Genomic DNA, 22967 nt, shown 5'->3' with positions numbered 1-22967 from the left:
AACAAGCTCTTACTAGGTATACTTGAAACTTCCAGGCAGGTGTGTTGAGGCAAGTTGGAGCTAAACTCGGCAGGACACCGGCCCTCCAGGACCGAGTTTGGACAGCCCTGTACTAGGCCTTTTACATTATTCGCAAAAAAAACCTATGCGTCACAGATTTTTTGTGCTTTGAGGCAACGGAGCTCCGGTGATCTGGTGGTCACAACCTCAAAAATAACTATCATTATTTACATACAGATGGGGGCACCTAGACAAATTGTCAATTTTTTTTACTTCAGTAAACATTTCTTAAGGTATGCTGAAAGCCCATTTCTGCATAAATCTGTATAAGCTAATTAAATTGCAATGAAGTATCTGAAGCACATTACATGTTAACAGGGGACATCACGGTAAATTGCAATTGTTTGTTTTTTTCTCCAGTGAATATTTCTCTAGATATGTTTGTTTTTGAAAGTCATGTTGTAGGCACATACCCTAAAGAATTTTACACATTTATTGCCCCATGTTCATTTAACACACACTGACCTCATAGCAGGGCATGTTGTCACGATGGAAACCTGCTCTTTTTTGGGCACTGGTTGAAGAAGCACAAATGGTTATAGAAGATCACATTTATGAATTGAATAAAATCACAGTGTGTATAAAAACATTTGATACCCCAACCTCACCCCAAGCTGACATTTGTGACAAATGATGTTATAACTAATGCAACTTATACATTTAATGTACACTTATCATCTTTTGTATATCTGCATCATGGATATGCAGCCGACAAATCTGCAGCAACTGTGTGATGCTATCATGTCATAGACCAAAATTGTTAAATATATGCCATGAAGAATTAAGGCAGTTCTGAAGGCAAATAGGTGTTCAACCTGGCACTAAAAAGTGTACCTAATAAAGCGGCTGGTGCGTGTACATAGTAAAAAATGGTTGTAAGTTTGCCTGTAAAAGATTGTAGAAATGCTACAGCAAAAACTAGTTACTACATGGAAAAAACTGTAATAGATTCTTGTATTTATTGTAATTTATTTATTGTAAAATACTGTAAATGTACCCTTTTGGAAGTAAAAAAGAACAAACAAACAAAGAAAAGAAAAAAAAGTCCGCACACTGCGGACAATACGTTTGTATTTTTGCTATAGTTTGACTTTTTTGTCCTGCACCTGAGCCCTGTGTGGGATGTGCGCAACATTTTTACACTTTGGTTAATGTAATGTGTTACCATAATGGTGTTTTGTATTTGTGTGTACAGTGCCATTCATTTGCCTCAGCTTGTGGAAAGGTCGATTGTGATCAACATTGATTCTTCCTGTGGCTTTCTCTGTATCACCTGTGTTATTATGGTGATTGTTAGTGTGTGTTAAAGATACAAAACAGATTTTGGTAGTAGCGTGGCCTTGAGCATTCAGCAGAAAAGAGCTGGCAAAATTTTTCATAGCATAGGTTTTAGTTTACTGTAAAGTTAGTAAAGAGAGAGAAAAGATACAAAAGAAAGAGCACGAGTAGACATCTCTAAAAGGTTATTTTTTCATCATTTGTCGTGGAACACACAGACTATAAGCCGTCCTTTTCACGTCCTGCGATGCCGTGACCTATAACTATTAGCCCAAGGCATGTTTTCATGCCTCCTAAACCTGACCTATAGGTCCAGCCTACCTCATATATCCCAGAGACAGAGGGTTTTCATGTGGAAAAAAAACAGCAGCAACCTTCAGATGTCCTGTCTTCAAGTTCATAAATCCATAGCTTTGTTTTTGGCAGTGGAATTTGTCTCTAAGGAAGTCGGCTACATATAGAAACCTGTCTGGTGGCTTTGTCATGAAATGGATTTTGCAGCATCAAATAAAAGACTTCTCTTTAAGTCTTTACATATATAGCCTATCACCAGAATTCAAACACAGCTCTGAGGATATTCTAGCTTTAATAAACAAAAAAAAAATGTCAGAGGTCATTTAACATTTGGTGTTAAATTTACTGCAGCCATGTTAACACCTCACTGGCAAGAGCTTTGAGATCCATCTCATTCCAGCCTCAGCGTCACTGTTTGTGCTCTTTCAGTCAAGTCCTGACAGCAGTGTGAATGGGCATACCAGAGCAACATTCCCAAATGACACCTCGCAAGGTATACTTTTACATACGTCAATCTTATCTACTTTTTTACTCTCTATCTTTTTGTGTGCACTTGTGAGACTAGAGTTGAGATCGGTTACAGACCTTTTGGAGAATGTGCAAGAGGCTATTTGTGTTCCCCACATGATCTCAAGTTACAGACCTCATACTGTAACAGAATATTTTGAAGGGCCCAAAATGGGTGTGGATGATCAATAACACTTTTCACATCGCACTTTGTCATCTATTGTCAGCATCCACACAGTTTAGATCTAATAGGCTTTGGTTTTGCAAAATACTGTTTATTAAGAACTATTTTAATATTTTAAAGTCACGTGTAACCATCATGTAAAAAGTAATAACATTGTCCTTACACTTCAAATATATGTGCGGACACAACGTTTTTTTTTTTTTTTCCCTGAAATGTGTTTACACTTCTGAGGAGATCTGCAGTACATTACAGTGCAGTTTAAGAGGACGTGGATGAGGTGTGCAGTCCCAGAACTGAGATCATGAAGGTCAGGACCCCCTCAGAGAGATAATGTGAAACACCTGAGGCCCCGGAGGAGCTCAGAGCGCTTTCATACAGTCTACTGTTGAGAGTAAACCTGGTAAACCTGAGGCCCCACAGCTATCAACACGGTTCCGGTGATAACCTTTGCATTATGGACTGAGTTTCAAATAAAATGGGTAATTTGTTGCATAGGCACAATATTTGAAGGCAAGGTTTTGCTTATTTAAATCTATGGACACTCATTGTTTCTGTAAATTGAATGTATAGAAGGTTCTTTAATTTTTCCACTCATTTTAACCAATCAATGGACATTTTTATGATTTACTGGATAAGAATGATCAGATTGGGGGGAAAAAATCTACACACACATACATATATGTATATATACGTATATGTACTTTACTCACAATTTCTACTCAATAAAATATTTTACAGATTGGCATGACTATAAAAATGTATATTCATTATTATTTTAATGTTGGTTTTCTTATTTTAAATGATCCCTCCCTAGTAGTGGACCCCAAATCCCTGGTTGAAAACCCCTGGACTACAGGTACATTACACTGTAGAAGCATTTTTAAATACTTTCATATGTGGTAATATGATCTATTTTCTATATAATATTACAACAAAGGTATTCTTCTCAAAAACATCTGACAATAAGCAAGAAGTTTCCATTTGACAACTCACTGTACCCCACTATGTGTGGTTAATGAACTTTATTCTTACGCTTAGCAATAAGTTGACAATGTTCAACAGCTTTTTTGTAATGCTGATATTAATGTTTATTCATTTGAAACTGGTTTTCAAAAATAATCCCACAATGAGTAATGTTCTGGAGTAAACAGACTGACAACTTAACCTTGTCTTCGCTTACCACCATTTTTAAAATTTCATTAAGATTTTTCTTAATGTCACATTTAAAAAATGTGATAAATGATTTAGTCATAAAAATGTAGAACATTTCAATGTAGGATTGGTAATTCAGTAACATTAGAGAATTCTAATCTAGTATTTGAATACTGTTCCAAGTTTCTGTATGTATCCAAACACAGTCTGGTCTTGCTTTAGATCAGCACAACCATCTTTTATGCAAATATATATTTCACAAATAAAAACAACAACAATGAAACAACACAATTACATTATTACATGGCAAAGAGAAAAAAAAACACAAGACATGAAAATTTAGGAAATAGGTTCCGCTAGGAGCTGTGATGAAATGCCTCCCCAGGAGTCATGATGGTTTCATTGAGGTCAGTATTACTTGTATAGTAGAGTGAACTGCAACGCAATAGACACGTGTTCCCTGCATGCAGTTTTTTTTATTGGGATGATATATAATGTGCTCATTCTTATCGGGTTCATTCAGTTGTAAGAAATTGCAGGTATATACAGCTGAAGAATATACTGACACACTGCATTTGCTGGTGTGAGGTTACGAAGCATCTTTTCAGCTCAGCGAGAGGATGCACTTGGTTAAATAAAAACGACTCTACTGTATTTTTGTTCAGCCCGTGTGTTGTAACAGCACATACTACATTTTCCTTAGACAGTAATAACACAGATCACATTCTTTGTCATCTGTACTCTTCTCAAAATAAGCCCATAGCAAAAGGTCCTGTAAACAAGCATCACATTCAGTTACTCACTTCATGCAACTAATCTAAACTAATCAGCAACAATACATTCTGAATCTACTGTACCGACCTGTGCTGCTAACTGATTTGTTACACTGATCACAAGTTTCTTCTCTCTTTTGAATAGATGAAATATCATAGACGTTTTCTTAAAAGAAACAGCACATCCAAAAATGAAACAATGAATCAGGATTTACTCACCCTTGTATGACTATATTTCCTTAAAGGAAGATGTTTAGCTCATTTTCATACAATGCAAATGAATGAGGACTGAGGCTGCCAAGTTCAAAATATGATAAAAAAAATGTATGCAGGCATTATAGATGTAGTTTATATGACTTGTGCAGTATATTTCACGTCTATTTAAGTCATATGATAGATCTGTGTGAGGAAAAGAAGAATTCAGTGAAAATCTTCCCTTCCATTCATAACCATTGGTTATGACGAACACCATAATAACCAGTCAGGTTTGGCAACAATCACATCAAATCTGTCATGATGTGTTCTCTCATGCCATATGTAAATATATGCCAATACATATTTGATAAGAGCTACAGTGGAGGGAAATAACTGACTTCAGAAGAATATGAATATAGTGCATGATTCGCTACTTTTTTGATAATTCAAAGGAATAGTTCACTCAAAAACAAAAATTTGCTCAACCGCAAGCCATCCAAAATGTAGATGAGTTTGTTTCTTCATTGGAATAGATTTGGAGTAATTTACATTACTTGCTCACCAATGGATCCTCTGCAGTGAATGGGTGCCGTCAGAATGAGAGTCCAAACAGCTGATATAAACATCACAATAATCCACAAGTAATTCGCACAACTTCAATCCATCAATTAAGGTCTAGTGAAACAAAAAGTTCTGAGTTTGTAAGAAACAAATCCATCATGATGCTTTTAACTTAACCGTTGCTTCCAGCTAAAATACAAGTCCTCTATCCATAATGCAGCTTTCTCCCATGTCTCATCTGAAACAGTCCAACAACAGTTCTAAACAAATATAGCTGTGGATTTTGATGTGAGAGGACAACAGGGCATGGACTTTTTCACTGGAGGAAGTTTTATAATTGATTATGGCCTGGTATTTTGGCCAGAAGCTAAGGTTTAAAGTTTAAAAGCCTTGATGGATTTGTTTCTCACATTAACTGATGGACTGGAGTCATGAGCATTACTTGTGGATTATTGGGATATTTTTATCAGATGTTTGGACTTTAATTTTGACGGCACCTATTCGCTGCAGAGGATCCACTGTTGATCAAGTGATGCATTGCAAAAAAATGTTCAAATCAGTTCTGAGGAAGACACAAATTCATCTGATGGCCTAAGGGTGAATACATTTTCAGCAAATTTTAATCTTTTGGGTGAACTATCCCATAATGCTGCTTTATTTGTAATTATTGGAGCTTGACAGAGCAGTCCAAATTCACTTACATTGTATGAAAAAAATCAATGTGAAGATTCGGCATCTCACTTCTCATTTTGGGTTTGGAGCGAGGTGAGTAAAGTGATGACGGAATTTTCATTTTTGTGTGAACTATTCATTTAAGAGTTTGGCAAACACATTTTTTTTGAGAAGTGCATGCTGTTTTCAAATGCAGTTTATTTTGTGCATCCTTTGTGCAGGATTGAGTATGATAAATAAGTGTGTTCACTTTGCCCAGTGGCTAATACAGTTCAATACAGTTGCATGATGTAAAAGGTCAGCTAGTCATTCCTTGGCGAGTCTCTGTATTAGTGAATACCATTCTGTCCGTTTCCGTGTAATGTAGGTGGGTGTTATGATCTGAGCGGGCAGGTGGGGACAGCCCTCGACTCTTGCACTCTCACATAGAGCCTCGGCATTACAGATCACATACATGCCACAGTCATAGCTATTCTGCTGCGAGGGGCTTTGCTCCTCCACAAAGGGCACTTTCGCTCCAGTGCCTACAAAAGCCTCCAACTTAGCTGCAATTCGGCGAGCATTCAATGAGTTGCTTCCACTCTGGGAGTCGTAGTGGGAGAACTGGTTGGTGTCTCGCCGATAGAGAAGCAGGCTCCAATGGGAGCCACCGGCTGATTGATTAGAGTTGTCATTGACAGCCAAAAAAACACACCGACAAGACGCAAGACTCAGCGGCTCCAGGAAAATGGCGAGTTCCTCTTGACATGAAGCGTACTTTATAAACTGAGCAACTTCAGGGCTGATGAAACAGACCTTCTCGCCCAAACTTTTGAAGCGCTCTGTTGCAAAGTACTCAAAGGCAAAACCTATGACTTGATCGTTGAGCCAGTGGGGTCCATTTAAAAGTGCCACATCTGAGCGCCGCAGAAGACTGTCCTGGTAGCTCAGTACCACTGGATCCATCCTCAAGGCAACCAGAATGAGAGCAGCAATTACTGTGGGGATGAGACTTAAAAGATTGAATTGATTTACATACATAGTACCAAGTTAATACCATGCTTTTACATCAAGTAAACTTTTTAATGGTCCCCCACAAAACACTTCAGCTTATCCAAAATTCAGAAGCTTGGCTATTAACTAGAAAGAGCGAACACATAACTCCAGTTTTAGCTGCTTTGCATTGGCTTCCTATACAACTTTCCTCTATATTGCCAAATTATATTCCGTCAAGAATATTAGGATAACTGGAGGTTCCAGCAACAGATGAAAGAAAATGTAAAATAATGTTCAAAATCTTTTTACCATCGTTTTTAATTAGTTTTCTGTGTATTATGTTGTTGATATACTACATTTTTATGCATTACGTTGTTTTTTTAATCTTATGTGTGATGTATTTGATGTTATGTTATTTTTATTTGCTTAATTTGTTTTGTGTGTGTGCGTGTGACATTTGATGTTTGTGCTTCTACATAAAGCACTTTAAGCTGCATTTTATGAATGAAAGGTGTTATTTAAATAATGATATTTATTATGTTAGTTACATTATTATTATGAAACTGTTTATCCTATCTATCTATCTATCTATCTATCTATCTACTTTAACTGTACCATTCTACTGACACAATACTTTTGTAACGGTAATTTATCACCTACACTTTCTGTTCTTCTTACAATTTTGTATGGCTATTAAATTAATTTATATTAGTACAACTTTAACGTTACTCTGATCTGCCTGTTCTTGCATTAGTTTTAAGATATAAGGCTATTTATACTGTTATTTTATAAGTGCTTTAGCATAACTTAAAGTGGTCTTAATATTTGCAAAAACGGTCTAATTGCACAAATCAGTACTGCACTGCGCACAGATGCAGGCCAAACAAACAGCGATTTAAACACAAAAACATTCCGCTTCTCAGCTTTCTTCATAATTGTAATAATAGCAGTCAGTCGTCTAATTTGACAACATATCGTTTCTTACCTTGCTAAAGAACGAGTTCCCAAAGTAAGCTCTCATAACGTCCACCTTCCTCTACTACAAGCGCAACGAGGGCAGGTGCCGTAAACCATTCACTGTTGTTATAGAAAATGTCGCGCTTCTACACGATTGCGACAGTGTTGAGGGGCAAGGCGCTTCTCCGCTTCTTCGCCTCACGTACACGCCTCTTTCCAATACCCGAAGGTGATTGGCTGACATTCGTGACGCAACTAAAACGTATTGCATCTCTGAAAGGCAGCCACCGCCCATCGCCGCAGCTGACCCCGCCCAATTTCTCCCGATTCCAAGCCCAGCGCGTCTAAACGCGGACGAGAAGCAGCACTGATTAAGCAGAAAAAACAGAAAGGAGTTTCAACGAGCGACTCCCACAAGAAAAGAAACGCCGCACTGTTGGGAAATTTCAATGGGAAAAGGACTGTAGTCATTTTTTAGTCAAAATGGGAACGGGAAAGTTGCAAAGGACAATTTGAGAGAGACCGTTCTGGGATATGAGTGGACTCGAGCGGCGCTGGATTTGATCTGTCCTTAAAGGAGAAGCGCAGCACACTGGATTTTTACATTGAACTCAGAGAGGTGAGGTTTAGTGTGTTAAAAGGATTTTCTCTTCGAATTACACAAGCAAATTTATCGTTCCCAGTTACCATGTTGACTCCATGCAGACACCAGAGTTTTATCTCCTGCTTTATGTCTATGGGTTCTCGGGACGTTTGCGCGTGGCATACGTGCAACGCTATATTGTGATATTTCTTTTGCTTCGGTGTCAGCAGACATCAGGGTTACCCGTGAAGAGTGTAACTAGTCTAACTGTGTTAGAATAACTCTGAGCTGACATTTCAAAGCGGCTGAGTAAACCCCTTTTAAAGTGTGACAGATGCCCTGGGTGGAGATGATGATGATGATGATGATGATGGTGATGGTGATGGTGCATGTATTATTGAACACTCACTTCAGCCTCAGAACTGCAGTAATCATGGGCCAAATCTGCACAGTCATCCGGACCCAGTCATACTGTTTAATTTTCCTCTCATTCACTGCTCTTTTTTTTGGAGATACTGTGGCCCTAAAAGTATGTGGCCACTCAAGTTAGAGTTAAAGGTGTATGAATGTCATTGCATTTAGGTAGCATCTACAAACAAATGATGCTACAGCTTTTTGAATGTCTTTTTACCATTTGATGTGAGTGATTTTAGTGGATGTAGTTCCTCACAAGTTCTCTCAGCTTTCCTAGCAGAGAAACCACAGGTGTAGCTCATCACATTAGCTATGAACGTCTTCAAGTAACAATACTTTTTGTATTAGTTGTAATTAAACAATGTATTTAGTGCTTATTTTGAATCTGAAACCTCACAAACTTTTTTTTTGCTTAAACAGTTTGAGTGTAAATACTTTTTAGGATCATTTTTACATTGTTTGATATATGTCACTTGTGTTGTCAAAGTGAGTTGGAGTTGCTGAGGAAAGTTTGGTGGCAGTGTTGTTTTCCCAGCAGAGCAGCACAGGTGATGTGAGGAATGTGAAGGGTCTGTCTCAGCTGTTAGGGCGGCCTGAGAGATTGTGCCAAGACAAGACTTTACTCCGACAACTGTCTGGCCCTGTATATGACATCCAAGAAATTAGTTAAAAACCTCCCTGTGTGGTCAGAGAGCTGTATGCTTTCAAATCAGATTCATAAGTCACCAGTTTGCTACTGTTCTAGAAGCATGTGCTTACAAAAATACAGTGGTGATATCATAGTCCTGAATTATTGTATTAATGTGTTTGACACTTATTTTAAACATACCACATTGCTATAATGTATTTAAATAAATTATGTAAAAAAAACAACTACAGTACTACCATAGATGTTTTTTAAACATTTGAATGGCCCTGTAAAATCCATTTTTATTTTTTTCCAAATGCTGTTTGTTTCTTTTTTTATGTTTCTAGGTTCTGTTTAAATGGTTAAATTAAATTGTAGTAATCAAAAAGCATGTTTAACTGAAATCATGAAACTTCTGCAGTTTAACAGCATTTATTAAAAGTTTAACATTACATTTTAGGGCCCTGTTTATTAAAATTACATTTCCCCTAAATTCTATCTTATGTTTTTTAAAATTGTTGTTTTCCATATTAATACATTTTTGTCTGGATTCCATTTTAATGGTTCAATTAAACTTTAATCAAAAAGCATTTCATAACACTGGAACAATTTGATAATTTGTTACAATTTCTAAAATATAGGGCCCTATGAATTATTTTAGGTTTTTTTTCCCAGAAATTCTGTTGTCCGTTTTAATTTTTCCGGATGTATAATTTAATAATAAAATTGTATTACTCTTTAAAAATGTAATCATATAAAAAATGTAACAATTCTTTTTTTTTGTTGCAAAGTAGAGCACAACAGAGGTCGTGTGATATTCCTTAAAAAGAAAGTTTTAATAAATGTATTATCATTATCATTACATATTACAAAAGTAGTATGTAGTCATCACAGTTTCTTCAATTTAAACTAAACTTTTATTTTGGCAGGTTGTAGTAGTGAAGACCTTTACGTTTCCATGTATATTTGACATGACGGTAGTTTTTATCAAATGAAATGCTCGTGAAAGTGAACTCTCAGAGCAGCTCTGGAGATGAAGCTCATGCTTGCTTGTTCTCATATAGTGAGACGACAGGCGCTGAAAACACCACAACTGTAATGCGTGCTTGAGCATGTGTCGTAGACGAAACTGCACCAGTCATTCACACAGAGACATTCAGAACATGCAGACTTCATTTTTAAATAGTTGTCTTTCTGCGCCTTAATAGTCACAGACACTAGTCCATATCGTGATTTGGTTAAGCATACAGCCTACTCTTGATTTATCCAATATTAGCCATATTCCGTGACATTCCGTGTTATACTGTAAATTCCATTTTTATGACTCGATTCCATGTTTCTGTCAGCATTGTTCACATCGTGGAACTCATAGGGCCTTACTGTACTTTATGACTTCTGGAGAGGTCTAGCTGATTGTTAGAGGCTCTGTATGATGAACCTAGCTTGTAGGAGAAATCTGAAGCATTTTTTGAAGAGGAAACTTCCATAGGAATTAGTAAAACTTTCTGCCATCAAGTTGCCTGGATTGTACTGTGAAGGAGATGCAGTAATCCATACTTCAGAAACACTGTATATATGGACATATGTTGTTGTATGCTCTGACTATAACCTGTCAGCATAGTATAACCCAGTGGTTCCCAACCCTGGTCCTGGAGGCACCTCAACACTGCACGTTTTGCATGTCTCCTTAATCAAACACACCTGATTCAGGTCATCAGCTGATTAGTAGAGACTCCAAGATCTGAAATTGGTGTGTCAGAGAAAGGAGACATGCAAAATGTGCAGTGTTGGGGTGCCTCCAGGACCAGGGTTGGGAACCACTGGTATAACCGTTACATCATCTAAACCAGTGATGGGCAAACTTGGCCCTTCCAGGCCACTTTCCTGCAGAGATTTGATCCAACCCTGATATGACTCACCTGCCTGTAGCCTTCTAGTAGTCTTGAAGACAATGATTAGTTGGTTCAGGTGTGTTTGATTAGGCTTGGAGCTAAACTCTGAAGGAAAGTGGCCTGGAAGGGCCAAGTTTGCCCACCCCTGATCTAAACAAACCAAACATGAGTTACACTGTCTGTTTTTGATTGTATTTATCTCATAAATGTTTATCTTTTGAATATGTCAGCTGTTCTTCAGACAATAAGTTATTTAGCTGAATTGCAGATTGCGGACAGCTGTAAGCAGACAGACAGCTGAAAAGGAGTATGGGTCATATTCCCGGGCTGTAAATAACTGGAAACAACAGTAATTATTCCTTTTACCATTTGTCTGAAACCCACCCTTCTGTATTTCAAACACAGACTGATATGTGTTGACAGTTCATTGTTTGGTTACCATTCAGGTCAATTTTCATATAAAGATGCTCAAGTGATTGCCATGCTATTTTGCTTACTTTGTGCATATTGACTTCAGAAATATGTGTATTGGGTTTCCATAGAGCCAAATTGACCGCAATATGTGCCAGTCCTAAATGATCATCATCAAGCAATAAATCATCTTGGATTTATGTATCTTACAGGCTGTAATTTTTCTTGGAGCTTGTTTTCAAGATGATCTGAAATTCAAAGCCTGGTGTTATGTTTGCCCAATCCAAACAAATATTGGGAGTGGATTTGGATGTTATTCAGGTCCGTGTGTTGTCTAATTCCAGAACTTCCCTTTAAAATTACTTTTAAGCCTCTATAAACTCCCAGCAAAATGATTCACTGAGAACATTATTTAATAAACTTCAATAAGTTATGATGGTTTTCCCTCATAGAATGTGACATTTTAATGGTTAGTTCACCCAAAATGGGAAATTCTGTCATTAGTTACTCACCATCTTGTCATTCCAAGAACATAAGTCTTTCGTTCATCTCTGAAACACAAATGAAAATGCTAAATTTTTTGATGAAACCTGAGATATTTCTGTCTCTTAATTCACTTTGTTGCTTCAAAAAGTTCATAAAAACATTGTAAAAGTAATCCACATGAATAAGCAGTTTAATCCATGTCTTCTGAAGAGACACAACATTCATTTATATGAGAAACAGATTTAAATTAGGCTTTTATTCACATATAACAATTGATCAACGCAGATGCATAGCACATTTAATATGGATTTATATGGATTTCTTTTACAATCTCTTTCTGGACTGCATTTCCCAAAAGCATCGTATAAGCCAAAAGTAAATTGTAGATCCATTGCCACCAATGGTCTCTATCAACTTATCTCACAATGCTTTTGAGAAACGCAGCCCTGCACTTTTTGTGTTGAAGTTTTGGCTGACTGGACTTTCAAAGACAGGACAAAAATCTCTCATGTTTCATTAAAAATATCTTCATTTATGTTTTAAAGAAGGACAAAAGTCTTATTAGTTTGAAATAACACAAGGATTTGAACTAAGCCTTTATGTTAACTCAATTTATTACGAATAGTTACTTGCTGATTGATTAAAACTCTAGATGTATCAATCTTTAGGAAGGCCTGTATACATTTAACAGACCTGTTCAGATAGGTTTCCTTGCATTTATGTAAGTCAAGGTCTTGCCTTAAAGGGGTCATCGGATGCCCATTTTCCACAAGTTGATATGATTCTTTAGGGTCTTAATGAAAAGTCTGTAACATAGTTTGGTTACAATTTCTCAATGGTAGTGTAAAAAACACCCTTTTTACCCTGTCAAAAACAACTCTTTTCAGAGCAAGCCGTTTTGTAGCATTTTCCTTTAAATGTTAATGAGCTCTGCTGACCCCGCCCCTCTCTTCCGAGCCACTCTCTGAGGCACTGTTTACTTTAGCCGCATTCATCGTGAAACTTGCTAATTAGCTTATTATTAGGAAAGGTGATTTGCAAAGATTCATTAAAAAACCTTATACTGGATCACGAATGATTCACGCGAAGATAGACGCATTTAGGTTGATCGGGGGCACATTCCCTCCAGAAACAAATGTAATCCACTGCGTCTTCAGCGGCTCAGATGTTGGGAGTAAATGATGACTGCTATTTTCATTATTACATTCAACAACAGAACACCTCAGTCGCTTAGGAGTCATTCTTGTCTACACTCCCGAGCTGCTCTCAGAGAGACTGTTTACTTTAGCCGCATTCATCGTGAAACTTGCTAATTAGCTCATTATTAGGAAAGGTGATTTGCAAAGATTCATTAAAAAACCTTATACTGGATCACGAATGATTCACGCGAAGATAGACGCATTTAGGTTGATCGGGGGCGCATTCCCTCCAGAAACAAATGTAATCCACTGCGTCTTCAGCGGCTCAGATGTTGGGAGTAAATGATGACTGCTATTTTCATTATTACATTCAACAACAGAACACCTCAGTCGCTTAGGAGTCATTCTTGTCTACATCTGCTTCAGCAGTGAAACAATGGCGGACTGATGACAGCTCACAAGGTAAGACGCCAGTCCAGTCTGTGCTGAAACGCTACTGTCAATCAAACTATCGTGGGAGGGGCCTGTCCGTGTGATGTCACACAGACAGGCATCTGAGATCGGCTCGATTTCAGAAAGGGGGAAAGATTTTAGTAGATTAAAAAAAAAACACTGGGTGGATTTTTATCATTAAAGGGTGGTTGTGTACACACACTGCCAACACACATTTCAGTTCAAACAACTTGTAAAAGTGCATGTAGCAACCTATGACCCCTTTAAACATTTTTACAAACTTCTTGTTCTCCTATTGCATGAATCTGGCCTCTAGGCCTTAGATATGACTTGGGACTCTGGGGTTTTCTTCCCTCGTTTTATTGTCTTTGAGGTGAAAATCACAAGTCCAATCACGAAGAAAGTAAAAACCAATATTTCCTCAACAAACTGTGGGATTTAAGGCAGACATGCATTTAGTGTATGCATTAATGCATTTGTTCCATTCCCTAACCTTAAGTATGAGCAATAGCAATAGTTATGCTTTAAAATAGTTTGGATGTAGTACTTAGCTAGCTTAAGTAGGTAAGTAGGTACCTGTCTGCTCTTGATAAATGTGCAGCAGCAGAACAGTTGTTGACAAGCCACTTTTTGTAGTGTAGGGGCCCTAGTAAAGGGGGCACTGAAACTGGGTCGTTTCACTAAAAGTACATGATCGTAAGAGAAAAATAGGGCTGCTCTGACCTTCTTATCATAGTGAGAAGACACTGCACCTGATCTATTTAAGTTAAGTGGTCAGCACCAGTCCTGCTCTGTACAATATCTCTCCTTCAGTGTTTGTCGGTAAGGCCTCTTGGGGGCCGCAGGAAAAATGTCAGAAACTGCTGGCTGTTTGAAGGGTAAAGGGAAAGATTTATCAGTAACTTATCTTGTCTCAAATCTTGGATACCGTCTTAACATGAGCGCTCTGCAAAACCAGTTTGTACAGCAAGCCAGGAAACTACATATGAAGGGAAAGGTTGTAAGTCATTTTTTTTAATCTTTAATAGAATGGGGAGGTAACCAGTAAATCAGTTGGTGCAAACTTCTTGTACATGTTGTTATTTACTCATTTTGTTCAGACCTTTATTTTCTTTCTTCTGTAAAAAACAAAAGCAGATATTAGAACACAGTGTCAAAAAACAAAGCAGCTTGCGCTCTTTCACGCAACAAAAGTGGATGGTGATTTATACTCTCAAGCTTAAAAAATCTCCATAAAACTGTGTCCTAACCATGCGTGATGCAACACGATTCTAGGTGCAGTTTTTCTGTCTACACTTAGTGCTTTTCCTTGTGGAACTTGAGAGATTTATCATATAATGTTTCTAAACTTCCACAATGAATTTCATCTTGTCCGTGTTTAATGTCTAATACACACATTCATATACAGAAATTAACTTGTATGCTATAAGAAAGGAGCAAGACAAAGCATAAACAAAGCAGCCATTTCAGTTAGTACAGTTAGTTCAGTTAGTACACAAACATTCATTCATCCATACCAAAAGACTGTTGGTGCTGTTTTTTTTAAAAGTCAACTTTAAAATCACTGTGAAATCAAAATTGACTTTTTATTTTTCTTTGGCTATGTCAGAGCAATGATGGAAACAGGAAATTATAGGCCTTATGATGACTGACATGAAGTCAGAGCAACCATATTTTCATTTAGTGTAGTTTAACTGTTATGTTACAGCTTTAATTTCACCTTTATATAGCTCTTGGACAGTGATTTGTATTATGAAGAAGGTCCAAAATGAACTTTTTAAGGATCCTATAATGTTTAAAAAGTGATTGTTGCAAAATGGTTTATTGCTGTTTATGCATCAGTAAATCAAGCCAGTGACTAAATTGTCTGTTGACTTCTCATTGTTCCTCTTAGTAGCATGGAAACCATCTGTTATTATTGTACTGATTAAATTATATAAAGAAAGTGAGCATAGAACACTCCTTTATAGTTGCTAGAGCTGTCAATCACTTCAGTTCAGTGCATACTCAGTGAGTTCTGTGATCGGCTACAATGCTCAGCACTGTAACCTTTTTTGCAGTGTGAGTATATCTAAATATAATATCATTTAATGTTAGTTAATTTCAGCACCTGTAATAGTTTTCAAATCAGGAGAAGACATGTTCCTTTAAATGGAGTGTTTAGTCCTGAAATCAGGGTAAAGATGGCGTTCTATTTCTAAATTACAACAGTTTTTGATGTAAAACTCCTTATAAATGCATCCCATGAAATATTATAAAAAATGCAATTTGCGACCTCTTTAAAAAACATAAACAATTATAATGGACTGAATTAGGATAGAATTCATAACACTCCGAATGTGCGTGATTGTGTATTTGTTCCTATAGGGGTTAATAATATCAGTGAAATCCAGCTATCTGCTGTGTGTTTGTTCATCTGGCAGACAATGTGCCTGGTGAGACGCCTTCTGCTGGGCTCCTTGTGTCCTCCTCCTGTCTGCTGCTGCCCTCAGGCCACACTTTGCTCAGTCTAGCAGTTTGTCCTGAAGTAGACATTTCTAAAGGGGAAATGGTGTGTGCATAATCCTCGTTACTGATATATCCAGCCTTAAAACATCTCCTTCTCACATAGGAGAAGCCCATACAAAACTCAAACATGCCTTAACTGGCTATAAGAAAAAAGTGACAAATTGACAGTGAACTTTCATTGTGGGCGGGGCTATCCAGCATTATACGATTTTTACAGACCATGATCACTTTCTCTATTTATTGTTAGAGTTACAATGCAGCATCAAATGTGTGTACCTGTTTTGTTTCCTGTCAGAAACTAGCTAGCATAACTTAGGTGAAGGTGGGAGCTAATTATAACTTCAGGGAGGGCGGTTTACTGCGTCTGTTTTTAGTGGGTACAAGAAATAGTGCAGTGTGTTAAAGGTGCGGTATACTCATTAAAGTCAATATGAGCACAATAATGTCATGTTTTGGTTTTGGATCTGAGTCACTCTTCCTGTACCGCCCATGTTGGGGTCTTTGTCCCAGGAGCGGGCGCCATAGGGAGGACAGGAAAAAGACCATTGCCATGGAGACATTGACGGAGTGGCGGCTTACATGCCAGGCCTCCACCTTTCTGTACTCGCTTACTGACTGAGTCTCTCTTGTTCATTATTTTTAGTAGTAGCTCTTGATTGTACATTTCAATTGATTGGAAGCTTCATTTTAGTGTGCTGAAGTGCTGAGTTGTATAGGATAGATTAAATCAAGATATGCAGAGATCTATGAATTTTTAAATATGTTTGAGTCAGCATTGCATTGAAATTGCACCATGGCTGCAGAACATTCAGCCTGGGCTCTCTTGCAGAAACATTGCATTCTTCTGACATGCAATAACAATAGCCAGAGAAACCAGGACACATGCTTGTAGATGTCAGCACCTGTCAGCATCTAGCATTACACATGCATGTTTGTATTATAGCATGGGATGCTGGGTAAATGAAACACAACTGCAGCTTCCATTCGGAAAGGCTTTAGATGCTGTGAGAATGGTCTGCCTCAAACCCAAGGTCTTTTTTGATTACAGAAAAGACGTGACGTGGGCTTGAACCCGAGCCAAGGTTTGAATGGTTGTCAGTCCCCGCTGAGCATGTGCCGAGGTCAGCAGCCAGACACACTGGAGTGCCGCTCACCCCAGATCATATGTCTGTATGCAGGACTGCCATTGGCTAATGGCTCCAACTCCAGTGTGATGTGATCTGGCAGGGGTCAAATATAGCTGGATGCAGCTTTATTGTTGTGTATGCATCCATAGGTCCCTGAGGACACTCTAGAGTGTCCATGGAGATGTAGCCTATAAAACATGAAATTTAAATGCACTTTTATGACATGACATTCACTAATTTCCACTTCAAAATTAATGATCTTTAAAGCATTATATAATGTAGCCTTGTATATCAGTGTTGTTTATCATAGAGTGTTACTGAGAAAATCAGGCTGGTTGTGGATGAGGGTCCCTGCTTTGAAAACCCTCACAATACAGGAATGCACGAAATTGTTGTTAAGCTGTATTTTATTTATACATTTATTTATCTTATTGTCCGGATGCAGGAAAAGTCTCAATCTGTTTGATTAGGGTTGGAGCCAAATTCTGCAGGAAAGTGGACCTCGAGGACCAGAGTTGAAAATCCCTGGTATAAGAATTAATAGGAAACACTGCAGCATTAATGTATGGGAATTACACACATGATAGAATTACTAATTCTCTTTGCCCTTTTTGAAGTATGTGAATCAGTTTGATTTCGATACTGGCATGTTGATTTGATCTTAATTTGATGAATGTAGACATGTTCCTTTGATATTTAAATTAGTTTTTTGTGTACATTTTTGGCATGGAAATTTTCTATTTTTGGGTCAATAAAAAATTTAAAGTGAATTGAAAGTGATAAAACAATGCAATGTCTGTAGATTTGATTAGAAACACTGATGTATATGAAAGTTATAGTGTGAATCGACTTCCTTAGTGAACTCATGATGTTCATTTTTCCCATACAAGGTCAGACCATGATTTATAGCTCTGTGATATGACTCATTCACTCCAGAAATTGTCATTGCAAAGACTGTTCAGACCACCCACTATGTTCCTGATTCATCTCCCTCTTGTGTAACTTGAATGAATTCGGCTGCTCGAGTGTCGGGCCATCAGGATCGCTGACTATCCATGACCACTATCACTGGCTGAGCTAGATGCACTGTACTTACTGTTTACTCACAATCCTCATTTCTTATTCAGAGACTGATCGATAGTAATGACGCATTACCCTGCATCTCTTTGTGCACCCCGGGCGGACTTTTACTGGCATGATGAATAGACAGATTAAAGTTTCAGTATTGATATTTTGCTGGTAAACCCTTGTGATCTAATTGTGTTTTATAGGATCACATTATTATTTTAGTGGACAATGGATGAAAAATTATACTACAGTAGTCACGTACACATGTGTTACGTTGCATAGTCTCCTAATCAGTAGTGATCAAGCCACAAGCCAGACATTTGATCTCCTTCATTTTCTAACCAACTATGACCATGACACAGTGTGCCACGACAAGACATTTTGGTGATCTCTTGGTTTCTTTTTTTGTTGCGTTGATTGAAATCTCAGTGGTTCAAAAAGTGTTTTGCATTGAATGATAAATATTGAAATATTATAACTTTATTATAATATTATAAATATTATATTTTTGTTCCTGGTTTAGGACAAAATGTTTGAACCAAATGTCTAATGTTGGGGAGTGTTACATTAAAAGTAACATGTTACATCATTGTGTTACTCCTAAGAAATTACTTTATAGAAGCTTCCATAATGATACCACTATGCAATTAAAAAAAAAATCTAAAAAGAAAAGTAGGCTAACCACTATGAAAAAATGTACTTTTGTATTATGATAAAAATTTTTGACTTTACTCGCAACTTTGAAATGATAACCCTATTTTGGAACACGCATTACCCCCAAAACTGGTCACGACAGTGTTAGCGACTCCAACCTATTGTTTTCTTTTCCTAATAAAGTATTTTTTTTTTAAAACAATGTTGATAGCATTGTGTCCAAATGTTGACACAAACTGAAGGACATGCTGTTTCTCTGCCGTTTTTGGCTTATATATTTGCATGTTTCCTGCTCCAGCTCACTCTGAATCTTTTCAGGCTGATACAAGCTTGAACTGAGTTTTGTGAGGTCAGCCAGTCTGATTTTTTGAAGTGCTTGTGTCTCTTTTGCTTGCAGTTCTAGCATAAATATTCCAGTGTTGCTCCCTGACTGTGACGAAACTGCTTAAATGTGTTTCATTTTGGCTTAATTTACCATACACAATGTTGTCAGTGACAGAATCAACCTGCTTGTTATATAACGCATGAAAATTCCCTGTCTTCTTGCCTGAGGATATTCCTTGGTGAAAAGCAGTTTTGCTGTGGTTTTAATCCTGGAGTGGAGGAGAGAACAGCAGGGGCAGGTATATCCTCCCAGATGCTTCTCATAGTGGTTTGTAACGGTCTGAGAAGGCCTGTGATGCATTTGCTTTGCAAATCCAGAGGCTCAGTCTGTGCTGGGATGGGGAGTCGCAGTGAGGAGTGATGTCATCCCTCCTATCCGTCTGCGGAATAGGAGACTGTGACTCCCCAGCAGGCTGCTGAATGACTAGAGACAGACTCTGGAATCCTCTCAACCCTCTTTACCATCTACTTCTCTTCCTCCCTTTCTCTCAGTCCTGGAAAGTGTCCAAATTCACATTCTGCCTATCCTAAATAGAATTAGTCTGTCTTAGTATTGTTGTAGGTATATATTAATAATGAGAGATATACTTTTTGCCCACAATCCCGTTGTTTCCTATAAAAAGAGTTTTTGTGAATTTTTTATTTTTATTTATTTATTTTTTTAAATAGCAGTAATTACAAGGCTTAACCTGTCACAGCTGTTTTTATTATTTAATATTTTTATGTAAATGCATCTATCGGAATGTATCTTTATATATATATATATTTTGCAACATGTTTTTGAAGCGTTAAGGTTTGTACTCAATTACGTACATATCTTTTTAGCACCAAACGCAATGACCAATCAGAAGTGTTTAGTTAGCCAGTGGTGCATCTACTCTAGGGGTGCTCCGATCAGGATTTTTGAGGCCGATCACCAGGGCCGGATTTACCTCTTTTCGTGACAGGCAAAACAAATTTTTGGGCCCCCCTTCCCTATTAATATAATAGGCCTAATATTACCACCCCAGCAAACAAAAATATTTCTTAATCAGTGGAAACCGTTACAGTGTTTTCTATCGCAATAAGCGCTTGCGTTCAGTCAATAAAAATCTAATCGAATGTAGTGCTTAATTTGTTTGAGAACTGAGAAAGATCATTCCATCTATACGCGTGGCATCGTGGCCACATAACCACTTCGGGAGTGCATTATTTCTCGGCCTGGAGTCACAATCACACATCAAGACATTGTTCAAAAATTCCAAAACGTCATTTTAGAGCTAATAACAGAGGCTTGAGTCATTTAGTTGCAGGCTAACGCAGTTATTAATGCAGTAATGCAGTTATTAGAGAGATGGAGCGAAGGAGAGAGAAAGAGAGATTAAGTGCATGTGAATACCTGCGTCTGTGCGTCTCTCAGCAGCATTCAGCAGCAGTGTCTAGTAATAGCGAATCTTTAAGTTGAACTGCTTCAAGAACCTCGCTACTGAGAAATGTCATGTAGCTTTTCAGCTTGCGGGGCAGCCGCAACTCTGACAACAAGTTTCTCGCCGCTGGGGTTTTGGTTCTTTTACTGTTGTAGATAGCCCATAGTAGGCTTAGGCTATAACAAAAATATGATATATCTGTTCATTGAGCTTGGGCCCCCACCCCGGACAAGCAAACATAGGCACGTGCCTAGAATGCCTATGCGTAAATCCGGCCCTGCCGATCACAGAAAGCAGTATCTGCCGATATGATCACCGATACCGATCTTTTTAAAGCCTTCTTTTTTCTTACGTTATCACAAACTTACCATTGACAGAAATAGTCAGCTCTACTGCCTTTCCTTTTGCATTTTAATCTTTATTACAAGCAATCCTGGGGTTCATAAAGAACTTTGTTTTACTACCTCCACGAGTGTGCGTCTCTCAGCAGCATTCAGCAGCAGCGTCTACTAATAGCGAATCTTTAAGTTGAACTGCTTCAAGAACTTTTCAACAGCCACGGATCAGTAGCGGACTCCTGTGTGAAACATGCTTTTTGGCATGTTCATATTTACTGCAAACAATGCGCTGTTACTTTAATTCAGCGCTTGCAGCAGAAACGATCTCTGCACATCAGCTGACGCACCGCTCCTGGAACGCACTACCAGACCGCAACCATGTGCAGTGAACGCTTTAATTCGTTAACATGAGTGCGGAAAAAATATGCACTGCATACGCACTGCAAACGGAGTAATGTGAACCTGGCGTTATGTGTGTGCGCTGCATGTGTGCATGAGCGCTCAGTCTCCAGGAGAGCGCGCATGTGCTGAACGGTTAAACACTTGCAAGAATTAAAAAGTAATGCAATTTATAAATTTTAGTGATGATGTGACACTGCCTTGATTGTGCGTGTGACAATTCCTGTGTCAGCTGTGCAGCGTGCAGCTCGCTTATAGTGCAGACGCGATGTGTGGTGATTTGAAGCCATTTGCGTATTTTGAGAGAGAAAGAAGGCTGTTTATGAAATTACGTCTCACACAAGGTTTTCAAATGACTTTATAAGTTATTTAATGAAGAAATATGAAGGTGAGGACCTCACCTTCAGCATTATAATTATTTCACCCGTGCCGAACAGAGACTGAGACGGTGCCGCTGCATGTCGTGCCAAACCTCTCACAGCAGCGTCATCCGCTTGAGATCGTTTTTTTACAATCGGCCTTTTTAGAGACTGCCGATCAAACATCCCAATGTGATTATCGGACGATAGTGATCGGTAGCCGATCAATCGGAGCACCCCTAATCTACTCATTACTGTTTGTTAATTGTGAGATCATTAGCCGGGTTTCCATCCAAAGTTGCGAATTTAACTTATGCACAAAATTTAAATATCGCGTAAAACATTTGCGAAATAAGCACCGTTTCCATTCAACGAGTCAAAGAGAACAAAATCGTCGCTTCCTGGTAGAACTGGTGCTAGGCTATATATCACTATGAAAAGTAGGAGAAACCCCTGAATATAATAATTTTCATAGGCCTATATAATAAATTACTTGCGCCTCAGAGCGAGCAGACAAAACAAAATAAATCCGGTGATTGCTTTCGAAGGTGGATGCTGCTGTTTGGGAACGCAGTCGTGTAACAGTTCTGGGAGGCAATTAGCCTATACAGAAATACGTTGATGACAGACTTTGCTCGGACATTTCAAAATGATCATAACATTTCAGATGCTGAGGAACGAGATTGGTCCACTGGTTAGGTTTTGCCGTCCCATAGCACATTCACATGACTTTTTTGATGCGCATGGAGGAATTTACTCTGCCAATGCGTTTCCATTTCCTTTTATTCGCATTAACCCTTTTTCGCACAAGTCAAAAACCACCTCAAGCGAGCGTAAAAACTTTTTTGCGAATTAAGGGATTTTTTATTCGAAATGTGCTGTTTCCATCACTCTTTTCTGATGCGATACTTCAAAATCCATCACTCGTTTCTGATGCGATACTTCAAAATGCGCATAAAAACAGGGTGATGGAAACATAGCTATTGACTGAACTCTACATGTTTGCTATAAAGCTCTATTCGCACTGGATTAGTATTATCTAAAGACCTTGTGTGATTTAGAAATGGTGAAGTAGTCCTTTCTCTTTGAAGAGATTTCAGGAAATGACAG

At 38.1% G+C, this 22967-nt stretch overlaps 2 protein-coding genes across 4 annotated transcripts in view; one reads left to right on the top strand and one right to left on the bottom strand.

The window, feature by feature from the left end:
- Positions 1-5842: 5842 nt before the first annotated feature.
- LOC107679721 (sentrin-specific protease 8-like) lies at positions 5843-7728 on the bottom strand. 3 transcript variants are annotated; one of them, XM_016475360.1, is made up of 2 exons: positions 7637-7728; positions 5843-6667 (listed from the first exon to the last, which is right to left on the bottom strand). In XM_016475360.1, exon 2 carries the CDS (start codon positions 6619-6621, stop codon positions 5983-5985), a length of 639 nt encoding a protein of 212 aa, XP_016330846.1. In that variant the 5' UTR covers positions 6622-6667; positions 7637-7728; the 3' UTR covers positions 5843-5982. The 3 variants fall into 3 exon arrangements, with proteins under 3 accessions (XP_016330846.1, XP_016330845.1, XP_016330844.1); XM_016475359.1 differs by having other exon boundaries at positions 5843-6653; XM_016475358.1 differs by lacking the exon at positions 7637-7728 and having other exon boundaries at positions 5843-6720.
- A 184-nt stretch (positions 7729-7912) lies between these two features.
- The window catches only part of LOC107679722 (unconventional myosin-IXa-like), a 133487-nt gene continuing 118432 nt past the window's right edge, over positions 7913-22967 (top strand). Inside the window, exon 1 of the mRNA XM_016475361.1 lies at positions 7913-8227. The gene's annotated coding sequence lies outside the window, so the exon portion shown is untranslated. The remainder of the gene's footprint in view (positions 8228-22967) is intronic.

Source organism: Sinocyclocheilus anshuiensis, unplaced genomic scaffold (genome assembly GCF_001515605.1).
Source record: "Sinocyclocheilus anshuiensis isolate Anshui unplaced genomic scaffold, SAMN03320099.WGS_v1.1 scaffold224, whole genome shotgun sequence".
NCBI classification, from domain to species: domain Eukaryota; kingdom Metazoa; phylum Chordata; class Actinopteri; order Cypriniformes; family Cyprinidae; genus Sinocyclocheilus; species Sinocyclocheilus anshuiensis.
This window is presented reverse-complemented; position numbering and strand designations above follow the sequence as displayed.

Excerpts from the sequence above, each read along its gene's own strand:
- LOC107679721 (XM_016475358.1), bottom strand. The coding sequence starts at position 6,696 with ATGTATGTAAATCAATTCAATCTTTTAAGTCTCATCCCCACAGTAATT.